This window comes from Eleginops maclovinus, chromosome 5 (assembly GCF_036324505.1).
Source record: "Eleginops maclovinus isolate JMC-PN-2008 ecotype Puerto Natales chromosome 5, JC_Emac_rtc_rv5, whole genome shotgun sequence".
NCBI lineage: Eukaryota > Metazoa > Chordata > Actinopteri > Perciformes > Eleginopidae > Eleginops > Eleginops maclovinus.
In genome coordinates this window covers 21,177,375-21,200,186 of record NC_086353.1, presented here as the reverse complement: position 1 = coordinate 21,200,186, position 22,812 = coordinate 21,177,375, and the positions used below count along the sequence as shown (strand labels likewise).

At 39.7% G+C, this 22,812-nt stretch overlaps 1 protein-coding gene across 1 annotated transcript in view; it reads right to left on the bottom strand.

Moving 5' to 3' along the window:
* dnah6 (dynein, axonemal, heavy chain 6) overlaps positions 1–22,516 on the bottom strand; it is a 98,451-nt gene extending 75,935 nt beyond the window's left edge. The window contains 26 exon segments of the mRNA XM_063883443.1: positions 752–980; positions 1,470–1,566; positions 2,940–3,120; positions 3,486–3,605; positions 4,564–4,656; positions 5,308–5,358; positions 5,665–5,820; positions 8,061–8,204; positions 8,289–8,402; positions 8,517–8,645; positions 9,186–9,437; positions 11,355–11,507; positions 12,651–12,802; positions 13,482–13,602; positions 13,691–13,771; positions 13,878–13,982; positions 14,060–14,146; positions 14,990–15,176; positions 16,076–16,133; positions 16,217–16,316; positions 16,390–16,524; positions 16,732–17,079; positions 18,039–18,218; positions 18,510–18,689; positions 20,496–20,572; positions 22,495–22,516. Coding sequence (XP_063739513.1) covers positions 752–980; positions 1,470–1,566; positions 2,940–3,120; positions 3,486–3,605; positions 4,564–4,656; positions 5,308–5,358; positions 5,665–5,820; positions 8,061–8,204; positions 8,289–8,402; positions 8,517–8,645; positions 9,186–9,437; positions 11,355–11,507; positions 12,651–12,802; positions 13,482–13,602; positions 13,691–13,771; positions 13,878–13,982; positions 14,060–14,146; positions 14,990–15,176; positions 16,076–16,133; positions 16,217–16,316; positions 16,390–16,524; positions 16,732–17,079; positions 18,039–18,218; positions 18,510–18,689; positions 20,496–20,572; positions 22,495–22,516 — 3,552 coding nt within the window.
* Positions 22,517–22,812: the final 296 nt, after the last annotated feature.

The following is a 22,812-nucleotide window of genomic DNA, read 5'->3' as shown; positions in this document are numbered from 1 at the left end:
AACATCGTCACCAGCGCTTACAATGGTATGACTTGCTTGAAGTGAATATATCTGCACTTTCAGTGGCTTGACATTGTGGAAGAAGTGTTTAATATGGAGAGTCTGACCTACCGTCTAAGGACTAAAGAAGAGCTCTGTGTAAAACGCTGGGAAATATGGACTGAGACAAAGACAGGCTGTAAATGTGGCGTAGTGTCGTCCCCTGCTCTGTTTTTCATGTATGCTTGAGTTATGTTAGCCTTAAAAACAACAATAAATAAAGAGTTTAAAATGTAATGTAATGTAACAATGCAACTTAAAATGACAGCAGCACTTATCAAGGTTTTCTGTGAGTCTCTGTGCCTTTTCACAGTTTATTTTCCAATAACAATCACTAAGACTCTATAGAGCCCATACGGTGTTCCGTTCGTGTTGACTCCCTGTCTGCCTTCTCTTGTTGATTCATCTGACGTCCAGTGCTCTTTCCTAGTCTCCCTTGATCCTCCTTAGCAATCGTGATGTTATGCTTAGCAGTGGTGTGTTATCGGTTATTGTTGGTGTAGTTTGCTACTGTACTTTTTCCCTTTTTAAGGGTTGCTCAATTCAAAAAGCGTGGTGTCATTCAATAAGACCGAAAGACTTGATTATAAGATGATTGGTGCATGCTAAGAAACGTGGCACAAGAGTGTTTATTTTTTACTCTGACTGAAACTACAGTAGCGCAGGGAAAGCGGCAAGCATACAGTGGGTGTAAAGGTGACTCAGAGCTGACCTTCTCTCCCTCAGGAGAAACCATGTTCAAGATGTCTTTGCTGTAGACGTTCTCCTGAGTGCCAGCGTCCAGCCCACTTCCTGTGATAGCCCCAGATATTTCGGTCAGCAAGGCAAAGTCGAGCCTTATAATGGCATCGAAACACTTCCTGAGATGGGGCTGCACCGCCTGCGGGTTTCTTGTCTGAGCCAGGATCTTTAGCAGCTCATCGTTAGATAAGAAACAGAACCTGCACGAGACAGAGAGACAGAGGAATTATCAGGGTGCTTATCATCAGCATCCACAACACTGTGTTAATGACTTACTGGAGAGAGAGAGAGGTTTATCAAGCTCTCAGAGGGCAAAACGCAGAGGACACTATGTATATTAGAGACTTAGATTTAAAAGGGCTGTATTTGGTTAGCTGGCCAGCTCTGTTGGGATTTGTGAATCACTAACAGATAATAAAGGTTTATTCATGTAGCACTTTTCATACAGCAGCTCAAAGTGCTTAACAAAATGGCACACATCACAAGTTAAAAACAAACAACAACAAATTACCCTCAGATCAGACATTTTCAGATACAAAATATAGCATGGTAACAGGTTTTTACATTTCTTTTTGTAACCTACAATGGCCCTGAAATGCTGTTGTAGAAAACAGGATCAAGGATAATAGAGAATATTATCCTTTTTGATATAATGTATGTATGTTAAAAAAAGTGTGCGTATACTGTACCTGGGGAAAATGACTCTCTTGGACTCCAAGTAGTCTTCCAGACACTTCTGTATCTCATCCAACAGACTGTTGTTGTGCTGGAAGGTCTCCAGCAGATCTGTGTGAGAAAAACAAGAGCCTGAGTGAAGAAAAGGTTTCTGTACTTCCTTACAGTGACGTCATTAAAGACACAAAATATATGTGATTTCCTACCAGGACTAAATTGTCACAACAGATTTTCAAATGTACGTTTAAAAGGTTTTGTTCTGCACTTTCGAGACCCCAACACTCATCTTTGGAGAACATGATGATAAAAGGACAGCCTTAGAAAGGGTATCATAGCATAGTTCTACAAAGTTCTCTTATCTTTTCATTTGAGAATTCACATTGTATTTTAAATGCAAGGAAGGACAACCTGCAGACTGAAGTTAAAAAGCTTTGCATTGCAACTCATACCAGGTCTGTTAATACACGACTGAAACACACACAGTATGAATGGTTGTTGGGAACATACTGTATGTGATGTTTGACCATATGCACGGAATCAAGGGGAACATTGTTCCACTGTATTTGGCAGTGCATAAAGATTAAGGTGTTCTGGGAGGAGGTACAAGGTCCAATAGAGAAGATCATTTCAAAAGCAGAGTTTTACTGGATCCAAAGTTTTTTCTGTTGGGTTTGTATCCAGAAAAGCATAACTATAGTAAACATTTAGAAACCTTAGCTTGCTCTATGTCCAAAACCTTCATTGCATTGTTTTGGAATAAGGCTCACAGCCCGAGCATCACTCATTGGTTGCGACGAATGCTGTCAGGCCTCCAATTGGAGAAGATATTTGGAGGCCCTTCATTGATTATGTAACTTGGGGTATAGGGAGCCTTAGGGTTACTTGAGGGGATTGCAGGGGGTACGTAGAAAGATTAGGGATTGCAATTTATTTCCACAGAAAACCTTTTTTGAAATCAATGTTCATAAGCCTGCCCCCAGAACTATCAAGGCTTATGAATGACAAGCAAGCTTAAGGGTCTCAGTGAAGCTCTAGTCTTAATATAAAATGTTGAAACTGCTAGAAGTGAGCCTTAATATTATTAGTTTTCCCTGACAATAAGTGCAACTTTAAATGCATTTGTGTTAAAGAGTTATACAAGCGATCTTCATCTATGGATCAGTTGGGTCGAATACGATTACAGTGTTTAACACAAGAAAAAACAAGGGGGGGGGGGGTTCTTACAGAATGGTCACCCACTCAAGAGGTACACCAGACAAAAAGGTTCGGAACCACTGATGTAAAGGATGTGAATGTATCTAATGGTCGAGAGGATGAATAGGGTTCTGTGTAATTGTGTCTTTTTCTGCAGGATGTTTCCATACCATTGCCTTGTGTTAAACAGATGAAGCATGTTTGTTTTTATGTTTTTGTGTTCTAAAAATCTAAATACAAACATTGTACGAAAGGAATATAAGGTATTCTTCTCCATCACAGCTACCTACCAGGCTGCGTGGTTGCTTTGAGGGCATTAGGAAACATATTGACTTTTGCCATGATTGCCTTCCAGGACTTGTCCACCTTGAGAAACATCTTGGACTCGGCAGGCAGCTGCCTCTTGATGTCTGGGGCCAGGAAGATGCTCTCGAGGTAAAGCCAGTTCCTTTGACACGTAAGCCACTCATCCTGGCCAAAAGAAGGGTAGATATAGGATGGGGAGGAGGAAGAAATGATGCAATACTGTCGGCCTTTCCTGCGACACTGCCTCAATAAACAATGATAAACAGGATTTATTTACAATGTTATTGTTTGCAGTCACTAGAGGGAGCTAATGTTTAACAGTTGAGGCCAAATCCAAAGTCAACATCTGCATTTAAGTAGAGAAGACTGATAGAAGAGTCACTTTTTTTTAATTCTACAGTAATGCTTCAGGGTTAAGTTAAATTGATGGTTCATGAATTTATCCTTTTTTTTTTGGAGTGACTCATTGATTGCAGGACTGGTGAAAAGAAATACAGGTTCACATATGCAGGTTTTTATAAAGGCTTTACCAGCGTTTGGTTGAAGAGGGTCAGCTGTCTCAGCAGTTTGTCCACCCTGGGCTTTAGGGGAGCCACGTAGCGAGAAGACGCCACCGTGCCCACGTTGATAATGCCGTCATCCAGGAGCACCTTCACAGCGTACAGCCACAATAAGATGAACTGGTCAAATATATTAAGATATTACCAGCTTGTGTACTTCTGTCCTACAACGGCTGTTTTTTGACCATTGTAGGTAAAAAACAAAAAGGACAAATAGAGAGCCTGGGGAGGGGGGTTATATTCCAAGAAGAAACACAGGCACCAAGGAGAGTTAGGAATTTTAAAAAGATTAATAGCAAATAGATTAAAGTAAACATCTAAAAAAAAAACACTCAAGTAAATTTAACAAACAAGTCAGATTTAAAGTTACAAATATTGAGCAAAAATCTTTCCATTTTTTGGCAATTTGTGATGTTCTGGAGATTTAACAGATTGATATCAGATAATATTCATGTCTTTTATAATACTTGTTTCTATGAATATTTCAACCCCCCCCCTTTTTTTTTCTTCTTGAAATGGCCCTAACACGCTAACACACTGTCATAAAGACCTCTTTTTGAGGCCAACATACAAAAGATCAGCACACGGTTACAGAGTTCCTGCGAGTTTAGTTAGAGAAGCTCATCATATCATGTGAATGATGTATCTAACATCTGTTAGCTTTATCGGATACGGTATTATCAGCCTTTTTCTTTTTCTCTTTTTGGAACTATTTTAGTTTTTTCTTTTGATTCATGGATGATGAATAAGTTATTTAATGTATTTTAGATTTGACTGTATCTCATTTCATTATGTATGCCCCGTAAAGAAAAAAACAGAAGAAAATAAAAAACAGAATACATACATTGGGATTACGTAATTTGCATGCAATAAAGGTAACTGCATTCCCAGAAAGGGACATAAATAAAGATTAAGTAATCAGAGGTTTGGGACATTTTGGAAAAATCGGGACTGTGAGCAGAAACTTATGAGCCTTAAAACATCGTGTGAAACACACTACTAGATAAAACAGAGTGTGTTTGAGAGTGTGTGAGCTGCATGGTACCACCTGGATTTCATCAGTGCCTCCCAGGATGAAGACGTCTTTGGAGTCACCATGGGACAGAACAGTGAACTCTGCTGTCCTCCATATGTCCTCCACCTGCACGGCTCATTGAGAGGGCGGACATTAAAGTTTAAAGTCTAAAATCTGGCGCCGCAACAATTAGGCCTGGTTCCAAACCGATCCCTACACACTCACTCTTTGACATAGTTAACTCCTTCAGTAGTCACACAGCTAAAGTTATAGCCAGGGAGGGGCTTAGCTTAAACTAGCATAAAGAATACAAGTTAACGGCTAGCCTGACTGCAGAGTGGAAAAAAATCACCTATCCAAACCATTAAATAATACAACATACAATGAAAATGTTATATCTTGTTCATTTATTCCATACAAAATTAGGCTGATTTAAGTTTCCCCTGCTCTCAGTCTTTGTGCCAAGGTAAGATACTGACCCTGACGGTAGCTACATTTTTAACAGAAATCCATGTGTGTCAACTTCCAAATATGATTTGATTTTAGCTCAATTTGATGCAACTTAGCATCTTTGCACATTTTAAAAATAGGAAAAATCTATAGATACTTGCTGAGTCCCACACTGTGAGTCATCAAATTAGCATATTCAATTAAATTCTACATATTTTGGACAGACAGGACGGTATATTACACTTACAATACAGTTCTACAGATTAAATAGATCGAAATACATGATCTGTAAACATGTTCATAGAGAGTAGATCTATTTTCACGTACCTTTGTAATAATGGTCTCCACTGATGCCTCTCCTGAAGCCTGTCCAGAGACCTGGAAGATAAAATAAAAGATATAAAGAATAAAGGATATTAAGTGTAACCAGCGTATGCAAGTCTGATTCCCTTTATTTTATTAAATTAAATAGTTATCTCATTTAGTCACTCGTTAGCAACTGCCTTTTTAAAAATGCTTCAGATATTCACTAACGGGTATTTACCAATGTATTTCAAGCTGTATTAAACAATTCACAAAAACATTGACGAGGGAGCCCAGCAGTGCTAAAATGCTAACTCATTCCCGGGTTAAGGACTCATTCCTGCACCACTCTATGCTGCCAAAGGTACATTTATGTGTCACCTCCTGTATGTCCGTGCCATAAGAGAAGACGTTGAGCTCCTCCAGAGCAGCCAAAGTAAGCTCCTCCCCTTTCAGGGCGGTCCCCATAAGCGACTCCAGAGTCCTCCAGTGCTCTGCTTTCATACAGGGGTTACGCAGATCCGTGATCACAGGCAGCTGAGGGAAGAAAAATAACATAAATACCAGGGGCTCTCTGCATTAGGGGCCGGGCCCCACCACTAGTGGCCGCTGTGGCGCAGTTCACGGCATGATCAATATTTTGATTTCCACTAACAACAAGTAATATATATGTATTTTATTTTGTAACTAACATTATTGCGTGTTTATTACATGATATGACATAATATGACAATGGTGGCGCTGTAACTGTCTGGTACATTCCAAATTGCTTCCTGTACGAGTAATGGCCGCACTTCTCCTAGCAGTCTCCTCAACGGACATGGGGCTGGCCCCTCAGCCCGTTTAACCAGGTTAGCAGTCAAAACCACAGAGCGCTTGCTCAACGCTCAAAAATTTCAATGATGAGCGATGGGGCACAATGGTTTTGGCCCCATAGCCAATGGAAAATAATAGAAGGACATACGTCACATATTACCATCCACCGTCTGTACAGTTAGACCAATCAGAGCTATTTGTTTGATGCATTTTTATTTGAATTTTGGACGAAGCAATAGTAATTTGTTAATTCACTTTGCCCGTGATAGGCAGAGACATTTTGTCAGTCCAAGTTTCTGTTTCGAAGCGGCAGGTGCAATTTTGTTCTTTGCTATTGAGTCAGACCTTTATAGTTATATGTTGCTTACATTTCTTTTGTGTGAGTTAGTTAAGTAATGTTAGTGAGTAGCTGAATGACCTAATCTTAAAAAACACTGCTCAGCTTTACGGCTTGTTCGTCGTTGAGGCTGAGTGGGCTTTTTGCTAGTGGCTGCTGTTAGCCTAACTTAGTTAACGGTGGCGGTGGTGGCAAAGTCCATAGGGGCTTGGCCTGGGAACTGGAAGGTCACCAGTTCAAGTCCCCGAAAGACCAAGTGCCACCGTGGTGTCCCTGAGCAAGACACTGGTTACCTACACTGCTCCCCGGGCGCCGTACATAATGGCAGCCCACTGCTCCTAACACTAGGATGGGTCAAATGCAGAGACCGCATTTCGTTGTCCTAGTACTTGTACTCTGTGCAATGACAATAAAGTTGAATCTATTCTATTAACGTTAGCTGCGCTCCACTGGCACCTAGCCGTTCCCATTCCCATTGAGCTTGAAGATGACGGACGAGTTGTGCTGCCAGGTGCTAGGCCCACCAGAGAACCGGGATCTGCCTGACCTCGTCAGTCTCTGCTAGTGCGGCTGTTATTGTTCCATCTCCCATCTTGCTTGAGGACGGAGGAGTTGTTTCTGCCAGGTGCTAGGCCCACCGGAGAACTGCCACTCGAGTCTTGTGGACTGAGTGCAATCATGGTGTGTGAAGCCAGTCCAAAATGAATCAAATCGATAATTTACCTAGAATTAAATTTAGTACCTTGCCATTAGAGCAGAAATTGGAGATTAAGCGTTTGGGACCACACCAGCCAGTTCATTTGAATATTATTCAGTTTGGAAAGGACAGAAACCGCTCCTTTAATTCAGAGTGGTTAAAAAAAAGGCATGGCTAACTGCGAGTGTGGCTAAAGGGTCTCTCTTTTGCTTTCCTTGCCTGCTCTTTGGTGGGGAGACTACTTGGACTACAACAGGGTTCAAGGCCTTAAAACATCTTTCGGAACGTCTGAACAAACACGAACGCAGTGGTTCGCATGTTGAAAATGCTGTTAGATTAGGGTTGCTTGGAAGGGTTAATGTAGCAGCTCAAATTGATTTTTAGAGTTTTTTTTAGAGTCACAACGCTGTAGAAGCAACCATGCTATTCTAATATCAAACCGAGCATGAAATGTAGTGTTTGAAAATATCAATTGATGATATTGATCTATTTAGATGTGCATTAACATCTTCGCATTCTCTGCAACATTTAGCTTATTGTATCTATTTATTGTGTGACATGTATATACAGTAGTTTACTTTATCTGCATTACCTACACATTGGTCTTGCAGGATAATCTTGCAAAATGTTATTGTACTCTGTTTCATTTTTGCTATTTCACTGTTTTCAAAATGTGTTTATAATGTTTAATAACTTATATATATTTATGTTGCATTGTTGGAGGAGCCTGGGACTTAATATTTCCATTGCCATATCTGAACTGTAGCTGCTGTGCATATGACAATAAAGATAAATACATATTTTAATATATATATATATATATATATATATATATATGATTAAGGCTCAGGGTTAGCTAGGAATTAGCTACAAAATTACATTTATTGATATTGATCGTTTCTGACACACACATCCGTCACTACTCACCCTCTGCTTCACGAGCTCCACCTTGTCCTTAAGGCTTGGCACTACATCATTGGGCGGCAGTCCCTTCTCCAGCTGGTTGACATATTTGCTGTATTTAGTGACATGCGAGCTGAACTGATCCATGTCCAGTTGGTCGAGTGTGCTCTGGGGATGGGAGAACAGGGAAGGACACTTTGAAGAAGAGTGTGTCCACAGGCATTCACATACAGAATGTTGAGAACACCTCACCTGCCTCCAGCCTTCTGAAAGAGAGTCCCACTCCTCCATAGAGTCCCACAGCAGCTTCATCAGCCTGAACTCTGCAGTGAGCTCCTCCAAGGCGTCAAACTTACTGACCTCCACCTTTTTTCAAGTGGTTATAAAATGAGATTTCCTGCTTTGGATGTAGCTTTCCAAAGCAAAATAAAATTGTAATGACTTTACAAATCGCATTGAAATACTGAAAGATTGCAGCACCTTGAATTTTTTCTGGTAGGAGGTGTAGACCGAGGCCTTGCCCTGCAGCTCCTCTATGGAACTCTGGACACCCCCCAGCAGCAGACGCACTTTGGAGGGGTCTGAATTGATGTCAAGGTTTTCAGGATTCTAAAACCAAAAATGAAGCAATGAAATATAGAGAGATTGTATCCAGAAACTAAAATGAAAATTAGCAGGGAGAAATATGGTCCTAAACGGGAACTAAATAACAAAAAGATATATCCTTCAGGAAAATATTAAACTTCTAAATTATAAAATCAGAACAAGATACATTAATTCAGTTAAAATGTTTGGAGTTTCAAAACGAAATAAGACAAGAAATATAATGTTGTAAACATAAACCAAAAAAAAAAACCATACTCCCAGGTTAGGTAATATAAAAATGAATAAGTGGTGCAGGAATGAGTCCTTGAACCCAGAAGTTAGCATTTTGGTTAGATGCCGTGAGCTTAAGATCCCTTTTTTTCCCTAAGACATAACAGGTCTGTAAATACCCCACTGGTAAATGAACAAAGTTTTGATGACAAGGCAAATGCAATGTAAAACTCCTGTTGCTTCTGGGCAAAGTAGCACTCATGATGATAACTCTCAAGTGGGCCTACAAAAATATGGCCTCCCTGCCCTGCTCTATAAAACTTCTCCACGTACCTGTGCCTTAAGCTTGACCTGTGCAACCTCCTGATTCAGCTCCTTGATGTCCTTGTGCATGGAGCTGCACAGCTTCCTCATGCTGGCCTCCCTCTCCAGTGCCGCCTCGTCGATGACGCTGTGCAGAGAGCTAATGGTGGGTTGCAAGGTGGCGAAAACAAACAAATCCTCAGGCGGCGTGGGAACTGAGTACGTGTTAATCAGATTGTACAGCTGACACACCGTCTCCTGCTCCTCTTCGAGCACTGTGATCTGGTGAGAGGGAGAAAAAGAAGCGTAGAGAAGGACAAGAAAATTAGAATCAGGTTTACACACACAAGGAATTAGTTTTGGCATATCATGATGCATTCATGTAAGAGGAATAAGGGTGTGAAAAGGAGCAAATATCAAACTATTATAATAAAATATTAAAAACAAAACATTAAAATAAAAGGAATGTTGCATTGTGTTTACATAGTTCAATAAATAATAAACCAAATGCATTATAATATGTTTTGTAATTGTATTGTATGTATGAATTACATAAATAGAAAATGTTCACTTGTATTTAGTACGTACTCTAAATACAAATAATTTTCTTTACTACTACTACTAGTACTACTACTACTAATAATAATAATAATAATAATAATAATTAAAGCTGCAAGCAGCGATGAGCGGGTCTGAGATGCTGGCAGGATGTTGTCACAACGTCGACATGTGTCGCGCAGGTGTTTTGCAGAGTCACTCGTTAGAAAAGGCGGGAAGTTTCAGGCCGATCGGACAACATTCATGGGAGTTACAGCATTAACACAAACATGATCTGTCGCCATGGCAACGGCATATGATGACATCCCATAATACTCCTAGATGTGTTCAGGGCTGCATCAATATCAAACACGTTACGTTTTAGGTCATTTGGAGCATGTTAACTGGAGTTAAGAGGAAAAACGTGCATACGATGACATCCCATAAATAACATAGAGCTGGTCAGCGTGTGGCCAGTAACCATTATCTGCAGTCTGGTGCGATTTGGTTGATTTTCCATTGACTTATGATGACAACGTGTTTTATGGCGAGCATTGACTTTCCATGGCAACGGCATATGGTAACATCCCAAAATTAACATAGAGCTGTTCAGGGCCGGACCATTAACGATATTCTGAGGTCTGGTGCCATTTGGACGATTTTCTATTGACTTATAATGAAAATGTTTTTTATGGCGAGCATTGCAGTTTCCATGGCAACGGCATGTACTGACACCCCATAATTAACACAGAGCTGTTCAAGGGCGGACCTTTAACCATTATCTGAGGTCTGGTGGCGTACGGACGATTTTCCATTGACTTACAATGACGAGGCGAGCATTTCCATGGCAACGGCCGACTGTGAGATCGCAGATTCTGCTTAGAGCTGTTGAGGCATGAACCACTGACACACAGGCGAAGATTGGAGGTTGATCGGATCGTGTCCATTGGAGTTACAGCGACATCGTGTTTTATGGCGAGGGATGCGTTGCCATGGCAACGCCACAACGTACATTTTGACGTAGAGCTGTTCAGGGCCGCAGGGTTAACCATCATGTGGCGTTTGGTGACATTCTGAGCATGTCAGTTGGAGTTATGACATCATCGTGTTCCATGGCGAGGGGTCGCCGAAAATCGCACGAACGCGAACTTTGGCGCTAAATAACTGCTACGCCGTGCGAAAACCAGTTAGATTTCGTTATATAGTTTTGTCGCCCATGTCTCAAGAAGCTACCCTACGATTTTCGAGCCAATCGGACAAGGCCCCTCGGAGGAGTTCGTTCAAATACGAGGGCCGAAAAATCGCGTTTTTCCGACGCCAAATTCAAAATGGCCGAGTTCCTGTACGCGAACGACCAATTTCAATAGGGTCTTCGACGGCCTCTGGTCTCAGACCCTAATAATAATAATAATAATAATAATAATAATAATAATAATAACAACAAATAAAAATAAGAATACATTTTTAAATAAAATTAAAACCATTCAAAAAAAGAATGTGCATCTATATAACCCATAGTTTCTTTGGGAGGGTTAAGAGTCTGTGGGGTCCCGGGCCTTGCTAATGTGGCCAATGTGTTGACACCTTAAAATAAATACCTACCTTATTGGGTTTGTTGAAAAGATGATTTTAAAATAGACCTGCTTTTAATGTGCGTCTTACCCTTTCCTGTATCTCGTCCAGGGTGATGATGGATTCGGCTAACTCCTCCGTGGTGGAAGGGGTGTACTCCAGTTTATACTGAGCTTTACAAGCTTCGTCAATGACGGCATCCAGCTTTTTCTTAGCCAGCTGGGTAAGTATCTCATTGATGACCTGCAGCAGGGAAAACATTTTTTATAAAGTGATTTCACTTTAAAATGCGGAGGAGAACACGGTGAACAGAAGGCAAATAGCAAATATTAAACAAATGACAAGAAACTGGTTAAAACATTATAACTTCATGTATGGAAAGTTTGGTTAAATTCATCGAATAGAAAAAAGACTATGAGAATAAGTTCATAACTTCGATAAAAGAGGGGAAAAATAGGTGAGGTATAGATCACACAAAACATAACTAATGACTCTGTGGGAAGCTAAGACAAGTGTAAGTATGAAAAATGAAGCTTTTTTTGTTTGTTTTTTCTTTTATAATTGATATTTATTTAATCAACTCGTTTTTGTTTTGAATGTATCTGACTTGGTTATGAATGCACATTTACACGTCTTAAAATACATACAAATACAAAGGATTTTGAAATTGATGAAACGGTTATTGTACATTTGTTTTATCAGCATATTGGACTCTCAGGTCGCATCTGTTTTCCATCCCTGGAGTCAAAACTGAACAGGTAGAAGCAGTATTCAATTATTATGCTCCATATAAATGGGATAAAGGACCAGAAAATTGTAAGTTTGCTGCACCTCTCACTTCTTGTATTTGTATACCTGTCTTCGTCCGATTTAGCTTGTTTTAATTTGTATTATCTAGATTTTTAGACTGTTCTCAATGTAATGTTATAATATGTTTCTTTTGAACTATGCCTAACTGCTTTTAATGTTGTTTATAAGCACTTTGAATGGCCTTGTTGATGAAATAAGCTATATATACATGTATACTGTACATACACTTTGTTTACATTCTAAGTTTCTCGTGAAATAATAGAAAGAAGCTTTAAAGGTCTGTCGTCAGGTTTGATTAGGTCATCATCGCCCTAAAGATATGTACTGTATATATGTTTTTTTACTTGAATCTACATTAGGAAGAGCATGTTGTGAATATTGGGAATGATTCAATCTGACTCGTTTTTCAATATATTTTGACTTTTGAACATTCCCAGTCTTCTTCTTCAAAAGCAATATTATTGCTCTAACCTAATCTTTATCTTTAACCATGCAGAAATACATGGGATAAAGAAGAAAAGTGGACGTGCATTTGAGTGGTAACTCTTAATGTGATGGCACATGGCTCTCCCTCACCTCCAGGCAGCGGAGCGGCGAAGACACAAGCTTCTCTTTGAGCTTTGTTTTGTCCACGAGCAGTAATCCGAGAGGCCTTTTCTGCTGGATGGCTGCGGCCTCTTTATGCTGACGGTGGTGTAACTCCAGCGCTTTCCCAAAGAAGGACAAACCTGTGAGACGAAGCAGTCAACATACATCAGTCATAAATCCCTATATCATTGCACAGGCTTTATATTAATCCCCTGGTGAGAACTTGTGTATGTTAGCTTATTTGAAGATTAGAAATACAAAATTATAGAATCCATGGGTTATTGGGTTATTGGGTCATTAGGAGGTTCTGACTACTTGTAGCACTATATGGAATTTCTCACCAATTAGTTAATTGGCTTGTTTGTACCGCGCATAAATGCAAAAATCCCCCTTTCTTTCTATATTTTGTAATCAGTTTTTATTGTTTAAATTGTTTACTTCTTGTTTGTATGTGTAGATCCATTGTCAGGGTCGCTTTTAAAACCATGTTGTTGCACCTGGGGCAATGACGATGAAGGAATTATACTATTCTCTATTCCACAAAGACAAATATGAGCAAATATGAGCTTCAAATGAGCCTCAGAGGCCTCTTTAAAGTGATTGTTTCTTTCGACTGCTGGTTTTATTCTAGTCATTTTGAATGACAGGATAGGTAGCTATGTGCCAACAAAGGCAGTGAAAAACACTTAAGGCTGGCAAACAATACATGTAAACAATGCAAGGTTTCACAGTCTTATATTACCTCTATTCTCAGCTGAACTGCTCTTTGTATCATTAATGGGTTTCTAAAATGATTGATGTTGAGTTATAGTACATCACCATGCTCCTGTTGCCGCATTCCTTCCAGATCCAGAGCCTCGTTCTCTTTGTAGAACAGCTGAAAATGCTCAAATGTGCGCGAGTACACTTTTGCTGCGTCAAAGGCAAATTGGAGCAACTCCTGAGGAGAAAATAAAAGTCTGGTCCATACTTATACATAAGGAGTATACTTTCAAACACCCTCCAGAGAGAAGGTTAAGCAAACTGACCTCGATGTTCTGAATGATGCTTTGGAAGTGGCCATCACTCTCAATGAGGGATTCCAGACAGTCTTCATCCTCATTTGTATGCTGCAATTTCAATAAAAAACAGAAACAAAAATACAATCACCAATAACATTTAGAACAACTACATTTCCCTGAATACGCCTGTGGTGATTTTGTTTCCTACACCAACAGCTCCGGCCTCATTGGTCATTGGTTCAAAATCGGGATTTGCCGTTAGTGGCTTAACCGACTTCACTGTTTCCTCAAACCACCCGATGACCTCTTTGATAGTCTCCTATAGGAAGGAACAGACAGTGCACTATGAATGGCAGTACAATGCGTAATACAAGTGTTACAATTTTGAAAACTAACCTGGAAGTTCTCCTCAGAGGGTTTGTATGTTAACGTGTGAGGCTCCAGCATTAGCTCAGTGATGAACATAGGTTGGACACGGCCAGGCTTGAGGAGTAAAGGATTAATGAAACTGGATTATTTCACCAGGATACAAGAAAGGTAAGTGTATTCACTTACTTACATGAAAAAAGACATATTCAGATCTCTACTTCATTAAACAATTGGGGATTACTAGCGATATTACTAAAAAGTAAAACAAGAGCATATTGTGTTTGTAGGAAGAGCAGTGGATTTCATTTCTCTTGGTGGGCTGTACTGTTCTGTAGGCTAACACTTTAAGCGTGGATCTATGCGGCTACTGCCTGAATCTGGTTTATGATTTGTCCTTTCTTGTTTGTTTTGGTTTCTTTTATTCAGTATTTGAACCTACATGTTCGTAATATAATGTGTGGGAGCTGAACTGTATGTATTAAACTTCAACAGAGCATTTTCTGTCAAATCCGATTTAATTTGAGCTTTGTTAAAACTGTAGTACCTACACAATACGATCTCTGAGCAGAGGACACATTTTTGATCCTAAATATCTTGTTTGTTTTTTTTCTCAGGTTACATGTTTCTATTATCTAACATAAAACAATTAAGTACAAATCATCTGATGTATATGTATATATTTATTTTCATACTCAGATCAGGTTACTGATTACATTCTTTTTATAGGTCTCTAGTAATTGTAAGAGAATACATTTAAAATAAATCCTCCCAACCCTGGACACGGCAAGTTCCTGACTGATTAAAAACACACACTACAACAAAAAGAAACACTGGACACGTGTGGTGGAGTGGAGCCACAAAATCATCAAGCATCCATACATCTTAGCACCATCTTTAACATTTGACTTTGACCATTACTTATAATACAATAATAATGAGAGTAAAACTAAGCCCTACCTTCTTATCCATCTCTTCTGTTGTGGTGTCCATAGCAACCTCACAGTGCTGGCTCCAGCTCTGAATAACATCAAGGCTGGGCGTATGGTGTACCTGCTCCTGGAGCCCAGCTAGCAGTTTGGCCATTGCATTGTCCACTAAGACATACAAGGAGTCGCCGACCAAATAGTCAACAAGATGTATGAAGCTGGGTAGGTGAGGACAGAGAAGGACTGGGTTAATGTGATAGATGTGCCTGACTGGTGATATAGAAGGTATTTTTCACAGCAAATATTTGGACCTTTAATTAAGGGTACCAGTGGCTTTGTTTATGGACTTGTTCCAGATAGTTTCCCTGAAAGAAGCCTTTTTTTAACTGATAGATGGAGAGGAATGGGAAAGGCAGAGCAGAGATGAATGCAAAGTGCACATTTGTACTTTATGTTTACGATATCAATATTTGTATTCCGTTTAATGCATCTTTAAATGGACATTTTACCTTAACTTATTCTATTTGTATAAATATCTTTATCTTTTTTTGTTTTATCTTCACTAGGTCATTTTATTTTAAACTATTATGTTATATAAATATCTCTCAATATAACTTGTCATTTCTGTTCAGATTTCTATTCCTTTTTTTATATTTTCAAGACAAGGCTGTGTAGCAAAGACGGAATGCTAGATGAATAATAACTTCTGTTGAGTTATTCACTGTTGTTCTTAACCTGTGATCTTTTTTAGTTTATATCTGAAATAATTATCCAAACTTTAAAAACATTAATTCCGGGTTTCTGTTCCCGATCGGAGGACCCAGGCTGGGATCCAGCCTGGAACCATATACGCATGTCATCCCCTCTATCTCCACCTTTCAACAGTGTCACTCTCTAATTAATGGTTATCTGGCTCAAAAAATCTTTAAACAAAAAAATAATAATAATTATAGCTTAGCCATTTCAGGTTAAATTTAGCAAACTCTTATCTAATCGTGCATGCTTGTATACGCCTGACGGAGCAAAATGTCTGTTGTGTCTGGTTGTTTTTACTAAACAGATGTCTGGCACAGTTAAATATAGAAAGCATAGAGAATTACATAAGAAAATTACCCACCAGATGAGGCGGTTGGCATGAAAAATCTTGTTGATCGTTGCAAGACTTTCATTTTCATCTGTGGCAAACAAAGAAAAGACGTTAACCTTGTGATCTGTGCATGTAGATTCCAGTGTCTTCATAGGGTCAGTGTGCACCCACCATCATCTTTATCTTTGGGTATGCACAACAAGTAGTTGCGACACGCACAAACTGCCACTTCCTTCACCAGGTCCTGAAACTTCTCCAAGTCATTCTTCACCTGAAAATAATATAAACATTAGGGCGATGATCTACACACACATGTCGTATATGACAATAAATACAACTTTAACCTGTTGCAGTTCTTTGGACTGGAAATCCCGGAATTCCTGCAGTGTGTAAATGTGATCTTTCTCTATGTGGCACAATCCCGTATCACTGATCTGATAACACATTTTCCTGATGTCTATCAGTGCAGGACCTAGACACTGGAAGAGATATAGAATTGTTGATAACAACTTAATATTCACATTACTCACATTAAGTTAAGGGGTCCTATTATGCTTTTGGGGGGTTTCTCTTTCCTTAATTGTGTAAAAAAGGTTTATAAGCATATACATTTTTTAAGTGGTCTAAAATCCCAAAGATCCCTCAAGAATTGAAAGAAAATCCAATTCATACACCCTGTGACATACCTCATTGACAATACATAATCTTCTCTGGAGGGACTCTTTTGCCAAGCGAATCTTTTTGGCTTTTACTTTGCTGTGCCAGACGTAGAAAGGTTTCCACAGTTTATAGCGGAGAAAGAAGGGGATCCGGATGAGCTTGCAGTGGTAGTTATACTCTTCTTCCCATTGCTCACTGGTTATGAATTCGATCTCGTTCTCGTAAACTGTTACCACACCGTCACGGCTTATCATCAGAAAGTCGTCCTCACTGTACTGATAGATTACATCGGTGTCAGCGTCCAGAATTCCAATGCTCTTGATGGAAAAAGGCCTTCTGGAGGAATTAGGGATTAAATCCATTTGTTGTGTCATCTGAAAAGTGGTTGAGAAACACAATCAAAGGGTAATTACCTTCTGCGCATTTAAAACAATGAATTGTTACGAAGGCTTTTTCAAGCTTTTGCTTGATGTTCTAGATTTTGAAACGGCACTACATGTTGATCCAGTTGACACTGCAACAGATTAACAGTAGCCATGGTAAATGGCATTGCTTTTTTCAGATAAATGAGAGGGTAGAGTGGTGCTCTGATGACATTTTTTTTGGAACGCCGACACAGAAGTTAGCGTCCCGAGCGTGCTCTCGATAAAAAGAAACAGGATTTTTCCATTGGATTTGGTATATTCCTAAAAAGAGAAACCATCTACATCATGATGGCATTGCTGCATGTCACCACCACTAAGCTAAAGGCGGCTAACATTCAGCATGTTGACGTTTAGGAGTCTGATAGTCATTAGTTAGCTTCTGCTGTTTTTATGACACATAGAAGCTTCGGATATTCATCAGCGGGGTGTTTAATTGAAGTGTTTCTTGTTGTTGTAAATACCATAAACTTAAGCTATATCTTAAGCTTGTGTTAACCACGGACAATATTTTAGGCATCCAGCCAGAAGGCTGGTGACTCCGAGACATTGGAACCGGAAGTAGAAAAATGCTAACTCATTCCCGGCTTTAAGGACTCAATTATTGCACGATTATTTTTAGATTCATACAGAAATAAATACTGAAAAAGGCTCAAAGGTTGTCAATAAGCCTACAACAATAACTAATTGTGAAGCACTGTTTTGTGCAGCAGTCAATCCTAACATGGAATGAAGAGATTAATCCCAGATCAAATGTTTCTCAAAAGCCCTGGAATTATTGTCTTTAGCATTTGTTGTATTATGGTATATGTTATGTTAAATGCGTTCTCTTGTTGATGTTGCAAATTAAGCTGCCAAAGAAATCTGACTTGATCCGTCAATAAAGTTTGATCCTATTCTCTGTCACTGACCTTAGTCTCGGATTTCAGAGGAGGTAGATAGAGCGGCATATCTTCTCTCCGCCTCTGTGGCGGTTCTGGTTGTGGTTGATAAGGCTTCTCAGTGTTCCAGCCTGGAAGATATATCCACTTCATGTCTTCTATGTGTTGGAGGCTGGGTTCTTTCCTATTAACACGTCTTTTCAGTACAGCCTAGAATCAGGGGAAGAAACAGAGAGGAACGTACCATCTACATACTGTACCACTTTGTGACTAAGCCCCTGATAATATATTAATAGCATGTGAAGTATTGTATTGGGATTAGAGTAGAAAGTATTTCATATTGTTTCATTTTGCCAAATCTCACCAGGGGGTCTTGAACCACTGGAGGTCTTGGTAGGATGTTATGTTAAATGCGTTCTCTTGTTGATGTTGCAAATTAAGCTGCCGAAGAAATCTGACTTGATCCGTCAATAAAGTTTGATCCTATTCTCTGTCACTGACCTTAGTCTTGGATTTCCGAGGAGGTAGATAGAGCGGCATTTCTTCTCTCCGCCTCTGTGGCGGTTCTGGTTGTGGTTGATAAGGCTTCTCAGTGTTCCAGCCTGGAAAATACATCCGCTTCATGTCTTCTATGTGTTGGAGGCTGGGTTCTTTCCTTTTAACACGTCTTTTCAGTACAGCCTAGAATCAGGGGAAGAAACAGAGAGGAACGTAACATCTACATACTGTATCACTTTGTGACTGAGCCCCTGATAATACAGTGGTATGCAAAAGTTTGGGCACCCCTTAGGAAAACCACTGCATCAGTTTGTCACTTGCTGAGCTTTTGAAGCAGCAACTTCATTTTAACATATGTTATACCTTATGGTAACAGAAACATCTCAGTAGTGAAATAACTTTTATTGGTCAAACAGAAACATGTTTATGTGCATTCAAACAAAAATAGGCATGTGCATAAATTTGGGCACCCCTAAGAAATAATTCCATTAATATTTAGTATTGCCTCCTTTTGCTGCAATAACGGCCTGTAGACGCCTCCTGTAGCCACAGACAAGTCCCTTAAGCCTGGCAGGTGGTATTTTGGCCCATTCTTCCACACAAAACGTCTCCAGTTCAGTCAGGTTTCTTGGCCTCCGTGCATGGACAGCCTTCTTCAAATAAATCCATACATTTTCAATGATGTTAAGGTCTGGGGACTGGGATGGCCATTCCAGAACATTGTACCTGTGCTTCTGCATGAATTCCTTGGTGGATTTTGATCGGTGCTTAGGATCATTGTCCTGCTGAAAAATCCAACCCCGGCGTAGCTTCAACTTTGTGACTGACTCTAGAACATTCTTGTCAAGAATCTCCTGGTACTGTAAGGAATTCATGTGGCCCTCAACTTTAACAAGTTTTCCAGTACCTGTGCTAGCCACACAGCCCCATAACATGATAGATCCTCCACCAAATTTTACAGTGGGCAACAAGTTCTTTTCATTGAATGCAGTGTGTTTTTTTCGCCATGCATACCTGTTCATGTTATGACCAAATAACTCAATCTTGGTCTCATCTGACCACAGTATTTTGTTCCAAAATGCTTCTGGCTTGTCCAGATGTGCTTTTGCATACCTCATGCGACTCTTCTTGTGATTAACACTCAGGAAAGGCTTTTTGCACATCACCCTTCCAATGAGCTCTTCCTGGTGCAAAGTACGCTGGATTGTGGAACGGTGAACAACTACACCATCAGCAGCCAGATGTTGTTGTAGTTCTCTGGAGGTGGTCTGTGGCTTCTCTGTGACCATTTTCACCATCCTTCGCCTGTGCCTTTCCCCTATTTTTGTCGGCCTACCACATCTTTCCTTCACACGGACTGTTCCTGTGGCCTTCCATTTCACAACTACGTTTCTGACTGTGGAGACAGACAGTTTAAACCTGTCAGATAATTTTTTGTACCCTTCTCCTAATTTATAATGTTGGATTATCTTAGCTTTCAGGTCAGTGGAGAGTTGTTTTGAGGTCCCCATCTTGCCACTCCCTAAGAAAGAACCTAGGCCAGGCACAGCCAGCTATTACCTATGTTAAATAGCCTTTTTCATGATTGGTTCCACCTGTCTTTGTAATTGAAGGTCTAATGAGCTAATCAAAGCAATTTTGTGCAGCAACCTGTCAGCTATAAATCCGTACAGGTGTTGAAATGAATGCTATTTATAAGGGTGCCCAAACTTTTGCACATCCCATTTTTTGCATTTTATTTTATTATAATAAAACTATGTAATGCTACCCTAAGAATTTTGGTCTGGAAAACACTAAAACGTCTACATCTTTGTAGGAAAACAAATGTTGTTGCTGTGATCTTCTATTATAAAGGAAAAGCAAATTGTCATGAAATCTCAGAGGGGTGCCCAAACTTTTGCATACCACTGTATATTAATAGCATGGGAAGTATTGTATTGGGAGTAGAGTATAAAGTATTTCATATTGTGTCATTTTGCCAAATCTCACCAGGGGGTCTTGAACCACTGGAGGTCTTGGTAGGATGTTGGATGAGCTCGAGATTTCAGGAAGCTTGTCCAGCCGCTCTGGGAGAGGATGTAAAGTGGAGTGTAAGGTTACTATTGAATTGAAGACGTGGCAAATCAAGGCTTGTTGGCAGTGATGGAAAAATTACTCAGATTTATACTACTATTATGATACAAAATTGTAAAAATATTCAGTCACAAGTAAAGTCCTGCATTCAAAACCATATTTAAGTCAAATTAAACAAGTATTGGATAGATAGACTTAACGTACTTGTTATGCGTGACAGCCTGTTTCAGAATCATTTCTATATTAAATAACTGGATTCTGATTATTGATACCTTAAAGTGTCTCACACATCTGGTCAAGTTGGGGCTAACTTGAATCACTTTTGATACTGCTGCTGGATATTTTGAGCTATACTTATATGTCAATGATTATTTTGATTATAGTTGATGTGTATTTTGTAATGTGAAATGTAAATTGTTGACTTTGAGAATGTAGTTAAGTAGAAGTTTAGAGTAGCATTTAGTAAAATACCCAGTTAAAGTACTGAATATTCTACTTAAGTACATTACTTGGGTGAAGTTCCACCACTGCTTGTATGTGATACACAGTGTTGGAAAAAGTATTTAGATTCTTAACTTGGGTAAAAGTACAAATACAACACTGGAAAAAAAAAAAAGAAAAAAAAAAAAACTACATTTGGAGTAGAAGTACTGTATCAAGAATGATTGTACTCAAAAAGTTAATGTGCTTAGTCACTTTCCACCACTGGTTCTACAGATAAACAGTTCCGACGTAATAAACCAGCGGTGGGAAAAGTAGTCAGATATTGTACAAGATAAGTAAAAGAAGAACCAGAGTGTAGGAATTAGGGCTGACCTCCAATATTGACGATTCGATTCGGAGAGGTCTGATTCGACTATGAACCTCGTAGTGGAATCTTCGTAAAATGTTGTTATACAACAAAGACCATACCATTCTGACTATATGGGGTGCCCGCGGCTGCCGAGCATTGTTACATAGAATGTCTTTTTTTGTTATATAAAAGCTTATTTGAATGCAAAATCTGTCTATTTTATGTTAATAAAGAGTGCCAATGATTTGTTCGTTTAAATGGTAGTCTTAGTTTATTACGGTATTAATAAATCACACCCACTGCAGTTGCGTAATCCAAATGAGCGCAGGTGAGCAGCACACAGGACCGTTAGTGTTTACGGATTTATTGGCTCACAATGGCTACTAAAAAGACATCAAAAGTGTGGAACTATTTTGAAAAGGTTAAAGATGACCCGAAGAAAGTGAAGTGTAAGTTGTGTGAGCAGGTTCTTGCATATCACACGACGACAACCAATATCATTTGAAGCGGGTAAGGCTTGTTAACTTTACAAACAAACAAACAGTTCTACCACTCTTTTATCAATGCAGGCATTAAAGTATTATTGTTATATTATTCTATCATTTAGGTTACACCGCATTGTCATGACGACAACTCAGCCGGCACGTCTGCATCAGCGGCAGCCCCGAGATGAACGCAAAAAAAACTTGATTTGAGACCACCACTTTCAGAGAAGAGAAAAAGGGAAATTACTGAAAAGATTGCGGAGTTTGTGGCACTTGATATGAGGCCTGTGCGCATTGTTGACGGTGGGGGATTTAAAGAACTCTTGCGCACACTTGAGCCAGGCTACACCGTCCCTACAAGAGCTACGGTGATGGATATCGTGCACACAAAATATCTATCGACACGGTCAGAGATATACAGGGCAATACAGGACTGTGAAGCTGTCAGTTTCACAACTGATATCTGGACCTCGCTTCAGATGGAGGCTTATCTCACAGTCACATCACATTTCATCACTGGAGACTGGCGACTGGAGAGTTTTGTTTTAGAAACAAAAAAAATGGAGGACAGTCACACAGCCGATCACATTGCACGAGAACTGACGGAGATAATTTGCGAGTGAGACATTCCAAGTACCAAGATCGTTTCTGTGGTGCATGACAACGCAGCAAACATGGTTGCGTGCACCAACCAGTTGGTCCAGCAGCCCTCCTGGGGAAATATGAAAGGGTTGCGCTGCGCGGGCCACACATTGCAACTCTGCATAAACAGCGCTCTGAAGCAGGACCCCATTTGCCGCACTGTTGCTGCTGCAAGGCGCTTGGTTTCTCATTTCAAAAAAAGCGCAAAGGCCACCACAGCACTTCAAGATAAACAAAAACAACAGAATGTTCCTCAGCATAAACTGATGCAGGATGTTGTCACCCGTTGGAACTCTGTTTATTTGATGCTCGA